Source organism: Colobus angolensis, unplaced genomic scaffold, assembly GCF_000951035.1.
Source record: "Colobus angolensis palliatus isolate OR3802 unplaced genomic scaffold, Cang.pa_1.0 Scaffold4, whole genome shotgun sequence".
Lineage (NCBI taxonomy): Eukaryota > Metazoa > Chordata > Mammalia > Primates > Cercopithecidae > Colobus > Colobus angolensis.
Window position 1 is genome coordinate 8499714 of NW_012117376.1, and position 8990 is coordinate 8508703.

General features: G+C 46.5%; 1 protein-coding gene across 3 annotated transcripts in view; it reads right to left on the reverse strand.

Moving 5' to 3' along the window:
* Positions 1-3057: 3057 nt before the first annotated feature.
* Positions 3058-8990, reverse strand: part of KPNA6 (karyopherin alpha 6 (importin alpha 7)) — a 72101-nt gene continuing 66168 nt past the window's right edge. For all 3 annotated transcript variants that reach the window (XM_011955440.1, XM_011955442.1, XM_011955439.1), the window contains exons 12-14: positions 8555-8682; positions 6165-6343; positions 3058-5520 (exon numbers count right to left, since the gene is read on the reverse strand). In XM_011955440.1, the coding sequence (XP_011810830.1) occupies positions 5333-5520; positions 6165-6343; positions 8555-8682 (495 nt within the window). In that variant the 3' untranslated portion in view covers positions 3058-5332. The remainder of the gene's footprint in view (positions 5521-6164; positions 6344-8554; positions 8683-8990) is intronic.

The following is an 8990-nucleotide window of genomic DNA, read 5'->3' on the forward strand; positions in this document are numbered from 1 at the left end:
GTGGATTTTTTTTTTTTTTTTTGGAGACAGAGTCTCGCACTGTCACCCGAGCTGAAGTGCAGTTGCGTAATCTTGGCTCACTGCAACCTCCGCCTTCTGGGTTCAAGTGATTCTCCTGCCTCAGCCTCCCAAGTAGCTGGGATTACAGGCGTCTGCCATCACGCCCAGCTAATTTTTTGTATTTTTAGTAGAGACGAGGTTTCACTATGTTGCCAGGCTGGTCTCAAACTCCTGACCTTGTGATCCGCCCATCTCGGCCTCCCAAAGTGCTGGGATTACAGGCATGTGCCATCGCACCCGGCCAGATGTGGACTCTTTAAGGACATGCTCTGAGTCAGAGGTAGGATCTCTGAGAGCTTACTTCAATGCCCCCCAGGACGCGGCATATATACAAGAGAACAGGGCTGGGGTTCAGCAGCAGGGTTCAGGTATGAGCTTATGTGGACATCAGAAGTCAGGCTGGCCCAGAAGCAGCTAGGCAGGCCACTGAAGATATGCTACATAAACCTTTTCCCGTGGTGTTCTGGGCCTAATATGTAATGCTGCCTCTTCTAACTCTCACAGTCAGCTTAGGTTCTGCACGTAGCCCAGACCTGAAGCAAAGTGCCCTTGCAGAGAAAAAAGTAACAGCTTGAATTCACAGATTTGGTTGGTCTTGACCTCAAATTCTTCCTTTGCCACAGTCTAAATCAGGGTATAGGGCTAGAGGACAGATAATGAGAGACTGAATCATTTATGAAGGCCTTGGCCAAAGAGCAGCTAGTGCCCACTACATGGACCCCAGCAGGGCCAAATTCTCAACTTGTTGGCTTACCAGAAGAATGAAAAAGCTCAAACAGAAAACATACTGGACAAGGTTGGTCTAGAACATGCAATCCTAAATGGCTATGAAAGAAATTTATTCTGAGCAATATCTCAGTCTCACACTCACTAAAGGGTAGTTCTATCAGGGAGATGTTTACCATGGTTTAGTGCACCAAGCTCTGCACCGCTCCCCAGGTGCCAGGGAGGCAGAGAGGTACATACATTCCTAATGCCCCAGCCAGCCTGTTCTCCCTACTGCGTCCCTGGATTACCTGCAAGGACCTGGGAAAATTGGCTCCCTGTCTTCAGCTGAGAGTCTGGAATCTGAACCCTAGATGAATCCCCTGAAGAATGCTCAAGATGATGGATACAAAGCTGAGTGAGTCTAGGGGAGAAGAGAGGCCTGAACAAAAGAGCTGGGGCCTTCAAAGAGGTGTATGGGAGGTGAGGTTAGTAGTGTCAGGCTTTCCTATCTTTTCCTTCTAGTTTGCTTGAAACAAGTACAATTTTAGGGTATGGGGGGAAGGCAGGTAGACATGGAAAAAAGGGAAATACAGTTCATTCTGCTAGACAGTTTTCATTTTAAACTGGTTTGGCTTGAGAAAAATAGAAAGTCTGTGCCTGAGAACCTTCTTTTCCTCTCCCTTATTTAAGTACAATAGCAGCTATAATCTGTGCAGCTTGGCTCCAAAAAACAGGGCTCCTGGAAGATGGCTTTCATGGCAGAGAGTTGATGGGGTAGATTAATGGGCTCTAGGTAAGGAGGAACACCAAGGGTGTCTGAAAACTGAGGTCAACACCTGCTCCCTGGGGGTGCCATTTGTATTCCCTGACCCATGTAACAAGACTGGCCAGCTGTGGGTGGAATCCATGTGGTTCTATCAGAAGGTTGCAGCCAACATCAAGGCCGGGCAGTCACTGGGGTCAGCTGGGATCTGAAGGCAGGCTTCTAAGACCAGAGAGCCTGTTAGTACTAAAGATGATGATTTGGGAGTGGGATGCCTGGAGGGGCTGGCACCGTTCAAAAAAGTATTTGAACATATTAGTCAAGAAAAGGGCTCCTTGTCCCTCCTAATCCATATCTAGATACCCCTAACCAGAGATTTTTTTTTTTTTTTTTTTTTTTTTTTTTTTTTTTTTTGAGACGGAGTCTTGCTCTATCGCCCAGGCTGGAGTGCAGTGGCCGGATCTCAGCTCACTGCAAGCTCCGCCTCCCGGGTTTACGCCATTCTCCTGCCTCAGCCTCCCGAGTAGCTGGGACTACAGGCGCCCGCCACCTCGCCCGGCTAGTTTTTTGTATTTTTTAGTAGAGACGGGGTTTCACCGGGTTAGCCAGGATGGTCTCGATCTCCTGACCTCGTGATCCGCCCGTCTCGGCCTCCCAAAGTGCTGGGATTACAGGCTTGAGCCACCGCGCCCGGCCAGAGATCTTAAAAAGGATAGACCAGCCATATGCCAACATGCCAGGATTCCAAAAGCATGCCTCAGCTAGTTAGGGTATTCCCTACAGCAAACTGGGGTAGGGGGGCTCCATCCTGGCAATAACCAGAGAGCCTTAGCTCGCTTAGGCCAGGGTCTGGAATCTAGATGGAGACTGCCCCACAAACAGTGGCTCTCAAGCCTGGGCTAAATAAATAACATTTTGCTTCATTACATGGCCAAAGGAAAGGGGGAGATAGAAAAGATGGTACTACTGACTCTGTGGGCTGGAAGAACTTCACCTGTTGGTTGAAAGCGTTGATTAAAGGAAGATAACAGGAAAACCTGGTCTGGAGAAGACACAAATGAAAACTCCTAGAGGCCACTTTTCTCTGATGAGAAATCTAGCCTCACACTCTGCCCCCAGTAGACTTTAGCCTTTGGAGCTCTTAGGGAAAACTGGCTTTAAGCAGCAGCCAGATGACCAAAAAAATTTTCCATCTGGTACAGGACCTGGAGCTGAAGCCAAAGCAGATTTTGGAGGAACAGCTGGGCAAGCAGGATGTGTATGTCTTACACTAAGAATCTGGTCCCAATATCAGGGACTTAACTATTACTTGAGATATACAAAGTAGATCCTACTAAATTGCCCTTTGGATGAGAACAATGGGAGGAGGTTGGGTGGGGGAGGGCTTTTTTTTTTTTTTTTAACTGTAAGATGGAGTCTCACTTTTTTTTTTTATGCTGGAGTGCAATGGCGTTGATTTTTTTTTTATGATATGTGTACTTTTCAATAAGCAGGCTATTCTTCCTCAGGCTTTTTTTTTTTTTTTTAACTGTAAGAGAATGGTTTTGTAATGGAGGTAGCAGGCCAAGTGAAAAAACGATTCTGCCCCCTGCCTTCCTGGGAGATTGGGAGTTGGCAGCCATCATTCCCAACCTGATAAGTGGCATCTGACTCACCAAGGTGGTACAACATGGGTGTGATTTTTCAGGGACAATTGCCAGCCCTAAACCATCCTCCTCAGAAAATGGCTTTGAAGTGGGACCGCAGCACTAGGAGAGGGAAAATTCAAGACTAATGGCCAGCAAAAGTACCTGAACTTTAGGTCTATAAGCAGAAGGGCGTGGATTTCACCTGAGCCAGAAGGAGATGTGTAGCAATAGAAGCAAGAATGGCATTGTTTCAGAGGAAGGAAAAGCAGAGCTTGGAGCTGGATGCCTCTTGACTAACCACAGTGGGGAGGTGGGGGTGGGGCAGACTGTGCCTTCAGCTCCACAGCTGGTCTACACCAACTTCCTCTACTCCCATCCAAACAGGTGGGCTTTACTATCACATGTAATCCACCCAGAGGCACAGGCAAACCACTGAGGCAATGCACTACTGTAATTCAAACAGAAAGAAAAGGCATCTGGATTATAATTGTCACAAGGAAGGGAAAACCTAACCCAGGAACAAGGATCCCAAACAGGGAAGACAAGCAATAGCTCTTAACAAAAAAAAAAAAAAAAAAAAAAAGCAGGCTACTAAGTTTCAGTGATAATAGATAATAGGAGAGGCAACCATGGGTGATCGGTTATGTGGACAATGGCCACTGAGAGTGAATTTGACAAGGCAAACTGCTTCTGAGTTTCCTGGTATAAGCAGGATGTTCAGCAGTAAGGACAGAGTAGCAGACTTCACCAGGCCCTGAGGCCATCCTTGCACCCTTCAGGTCCTGGGACAATCAGGCCACGTTGACCTGCTTTATGAAGGTTCCAGAGTTGAAGGTTGGTCCCAGGTGGTGGTCCAGAATCCAAGCAGAGAGGAAAAGGACCAAGCTCAGGCCTCCTGAGCGAGGAAGCATCCACATCTCTTTTTGGTCTTCCTCACAGTATCCTACTTACAGAAATGACAGACAGTTCTTCCTCTTGAGACCAATTAAGATTGACCTACCTAATATATAGAATATAAAAAAATACAGAACTTTTTGACATTCTCTCCTTTAGAAGTAAAATATACATGATCCAACTATGGAAGAGGAAGAAGAAGAAAAGGCCAAAGGCAGGGATCCCTGACTATCCCAATACATGACACTCTCACTCCAACCTCCTCTGCAGCTTACAGGTCACCAGAGCAGGGACTTTCTCCTCAGGAGAGAGGAAGGACCACAGCCCCCTATCTCAAGCTTAGGAGAAAATACAGCCACTTCAGAGGTTCTCTAAACCCCGAGTGGGAATTTTCAAGTAAACAAATGAAGTTGGGTCGCACCATTTGGAAGGTGAGTAGGAAATATGGGATCAGTAGCTATACGTGGGAAGCCCCATCTGAAGGCCTGTGCTCCTCCCCTGCACTCCCACTGGTGTACTTGAGACACTCCAGGAGAGTGAGGAGGATCTCCCAAACTAAAGAGGTCTAGGCAAAGAGTCAGAGGGAGGGAGGGACCTTTGTTTCATGGTAGCCTCCCCATCAGCCTAGTCTAGTCCCAGGCAATGCAGGCAGCTGGGTTTACTAAAACCAGGAACTCGTGGCTCTTGGGAAGAGCAATCTTAATACAAGAAAAATGTGCAAAAGAAAAAATTAAATAACTCAATCCAAGCGTACAAGATTAATATTCTGTCAGAGCAAGAACACTTTGTTTTGGATTTCTCCCTTCCCCTCCCACCTCCCACCTCTGGAATATACCGTCTGCTCAAGTACCCAAGATAAGAGTTACACAGATCAGGGCAGAGGACTGGGAAGAATGAAAAAAGATAAAGGGAAGGAAGTCACCACTGAAGAAAAAAAGAAAAAAAAAAAAAAGGTGCAAACTGATTACCTTAGTCCTCCTTTGTCTACCCCTGGGCTCCTGGGTTAAAGACATGTGTGCAGCCAAAATATAGTGTAAGGAAGAAAAACCCAACACGTCCCCTTCTTGTCACAAAACCCAAAGGTGAGCCTCAGATGGTTCTGTCTGTCCAGAGGGTGCTCCCTCCAGGGAAGGGGGTGGAGCAGGTCAAGAGCACAGTCTCCAGGGCAGCAGAGGTGTGTGGTGGCTGATGGTGGGGACACTGGTTTCCCGCCCACCAGGGGCTGCTCTTCCGCTGGCTGGTGGTGCTTCCCATCCCCTCCCCTCCCCGGAGGCAGATATTATAGCTGGAAGCCCTCCATGGGGGCCTCAGGCTGCTGGAAGATGAACTGCTGTTGCGTTTCATCCACTTGGGGAGCCAGGCTGCTATCATCGTCTTCTACACCAAAGTAGTGCTCAATGAGGTCGAAGGCCTTCTGGTAGATTTCTTGGTTCTCATGGCTCTGGAGAAACTCAATTTTATCCAAGCCTACAATAGTAAGAAGAAAGGAGAGGGAAGTGTGAGTGCTTTTCTATGGGCAGGTGGAACATTTACCTATTTTTCCTTCCATGAGGTATGTTAGTGCTTACAAACACAAGTCATATGATCAGATCACTCTTGGACCTGAAAGAGGAGAGTTAAGATTTCTTCTCAAAACTACAGAATCCCAAAGGAAAGAGACAAAATGTCAGTTACAGAGATTCTAGTCCTGATTCTGTTTTAAACTAGGTACATGACCTGGGCAAATCATCAGCTTCTCACAGATGAGTGATGAGTCAATCCAGCACTCTCATAGGTACAACCTATCAGAAAGATAACTTATCTATCGCTCCTTAGAAGGAGAAGAAACTGGTGGGAGACAACTCTGAACTCAAAAGATGAGCCAAATCCAAATCCTAACTGTACCCCAGCTACTCAGTTCATCCCCGTTATACTCATGGTAACATCTGAAACCCTGTGATGGTTAAACCTGGCTAGGGCAGGAGCTCTTAACTGTTCTGGAGACACAGATGTCAGTCTCATGGAAGCTATGGATGCTCCCCAACCCACACTCTGCCATCACCAACATATGTATACCACGTTGGAGGCCTACAGTCTCAGGTTCTGACCTAGATTGAGGAGAGGGCACATACCATAGGCTTCTTCTATGAGGCCACAATAGGGATTGACCCCTGAGCCACTGCGCTTGCCCTCTTGCTCTCCAAGCCGCAGGATGTTCTCCAGTCCATTGAGGGCCACTTGCACAATCTTCGAATCCATCACAGTCAGCAAATCACATAGGGGTTTGATGCAGCCCAGTGAGACCAGGTACCTAGGGGCCAGAGACCAGGCAAGTTCTAAACTAGCACAGGACAAATGAAATGCTGGGCAGGTACTCTGCACTCTCAGCAACTCACTCTTACTAATTTATTTTTTTATTTTTAACAATTGTGCAACACCTCATTCCATGCCAGAGAATGAGAGTCTTCCCCAACTAAGTCTTTTTTTTTTTGAGACGGTCTTGCTCTGTCACCCAGGCTGGGGTGCAGCGGTGCGATCCCAGCACACTGCAGCATCAAACTGCTGGGCTCAAGTGATCCACCTGCCTCAGCCTCCCAAACAGCTGTGACTACAGGTGTGTGCCACCATTCTCAGCTGATTTTATTTTTTGTAGAGACAAAGTCTCATTATGTTGCCCAGGCTGGTCTCAAATTGCTAGTCTCAAGTGATCCTCCCACCTTGGCCTCCCAAAGTGCTGGGATTATAGGTGTGAGCCACTGCTCTTACTGAGCCTTGATAACTGCTTATCCTTTCTCTATCTCTCTACCTTCCTGTTGATATTGGTCTAGTTCATTTCACATGTGGATGCTACCAAACATTCCTCCTCTTTGCCTCTAATGTCTCCTTAGCTGCAACATTACCCCTCTGAACATATCACTTCCCTGCTTAAAATTTTTCACAGGCTCACTATTTCCCTGAATTCCAAATTCTGTGGCACAACAATACCATAGTAACACAAGCCCAGCTCAGCCTGGATGCCCTGCAATCTGGCTCCCAGTTCTTTTCTAGCTCTGCCTCCCATTATTCCCTTCCAAGGACAATACATTCTAGTCACACTTGTAAAGGTCTCCAGGTTTCTGATTATTGTACCTTTATTTATGCTTTTCCCTAAGAGGCCTTTTACAATCCCATATTTATCCTTCAAAGCTTAACTCAACAGCTATCTCTTTTCTCCTAAGGCTTTACATATACTGACTATGCTCCCCTTAACAGGCAACAGGTGAAGGGCAAGACACCTATCTATTCCCACCACTTCCCACTAATGTTCAGATAATGGAAACTAAAATAAAAGAGTACACAGGCCTGGTGCTTCATGCTTGTAATCTCAGCACTTTGGGAAGCCGAGGTGGGAGCATCACCTGAGGTCAGGAGTTCAAAACCAGTCTGCTAACATGGTGAAACCCCGTGTCTACTAAAAATACAAATAATTGGCCGGGCGTGGTGGCACGCGCCTGTAATCCTAGCTACTCAGGAGGCTAAAGCAGAAGAATCACTTGAACCTGGGAGGCAGAGGTTGCGGTCTCAAAAAGAGTACACATACACAAAATAGCTTTCTATTAGTTTCTTTCAAGTCTCATACCCCAAATTAATTTCCCAAAGAAGCTGCTTTTTTGTTTGAAACAGGACCTTGCTCTGTGGCAAAGGCTGGAGTATAGTGGCATAATCACAGCTTATTACAGCTGTGACCTCCTGGGCTCAGGTGATCCTCCTGCTTCAGCCTACTGAGTAGCTGCGGCCATAGGCACACACCACTACAACCTGCTAATTTTTACATTTTTGTACACGAGGTGTCCCTATGTTGCCCAGGCTAGTCTTGAACTCCTGAGTTTAAAGGATCCTCCTGCTTCAGCTTCCCAAGGTGCTGGGATAACAGACATGAGCCATCACACCAGCTTGCTTGTTGGTTTTTTTTTTTTTTTGACACACTCTGGCTCTGTCACTCAGGCTGGAGTGCAGTGGTACAATCACAGTTCACTGCAGCCTTGACCTTCCAGGCTCAAGCCATCCTCCCATCTCAGCTGGGACTACAGGCACATGCCACCATGCCCAGCTAATTTTTGTATTTTTTGTAGAGATAGAGTCTTCTTATGTTGGCCAGGCTGAAGAAACTGTTTTGAGTGAGCCACAGCACGGTTCCCCTTCATTTGTAGAAATAATTGAGAACTACATAGATTTCAGTTCTCTGTTGGATAGGAAAAGGTAGAGAAAAGATGGATACCCATGTCATGTTTCTCTTCTCCAGAAGGGAAAACTGGTAAACTGCTACAGTGTCACTGGAATCTCGAATAGATTCCCACATGGCTTACATGGAATCTATTCCAGATTCTAGTGACACTGTAGCAGTTTACTAGTAAAATTCTATTACATCGAGACTAGGGGGCAGACCTGTCTGAACAAGAGCAGTTTATAGGTCACCTATAAACCAGGAGCAAACAGGGAGAACATCCATATCATTCAAGACAATGGGAAAGGAATGTAATACCTGATCTGCTCAGGGGTTCCTCCTGATGTGGCATTGGTGATGGCCCAGGCTGCCTCTTTCCTTGTACGAAACTCTGCTTTCTGAAGGATTTCGATCAACACAGGGAAGATATTTGCATCTATAACAGCCTAAGAGAGGATTGAGGGGAGGCAGATGGAAAGAAAAAGTCATTTCAGGATGATAAATAAATCTAGTCCCCCAATCAGCTAAGACTTAGTCATCTTCCCCATTCTGGGAGTTTTCTTTTGTTCTTCCTATATAGGTGACAGGCTACTACAGAAGAACCCAGTTTTGGTTACCCAGTTTCTTTGACCAATAGTACACACTGACTCCAATTTCTTTCTTTCTTTTTTTTTTTTTTGAGACGGAGTCTCGCTCTGTCGCCCAGGCTGGAGTGCAGTGGCCAGATCTCAGCTCACTGCAAGCTCTACCTCCC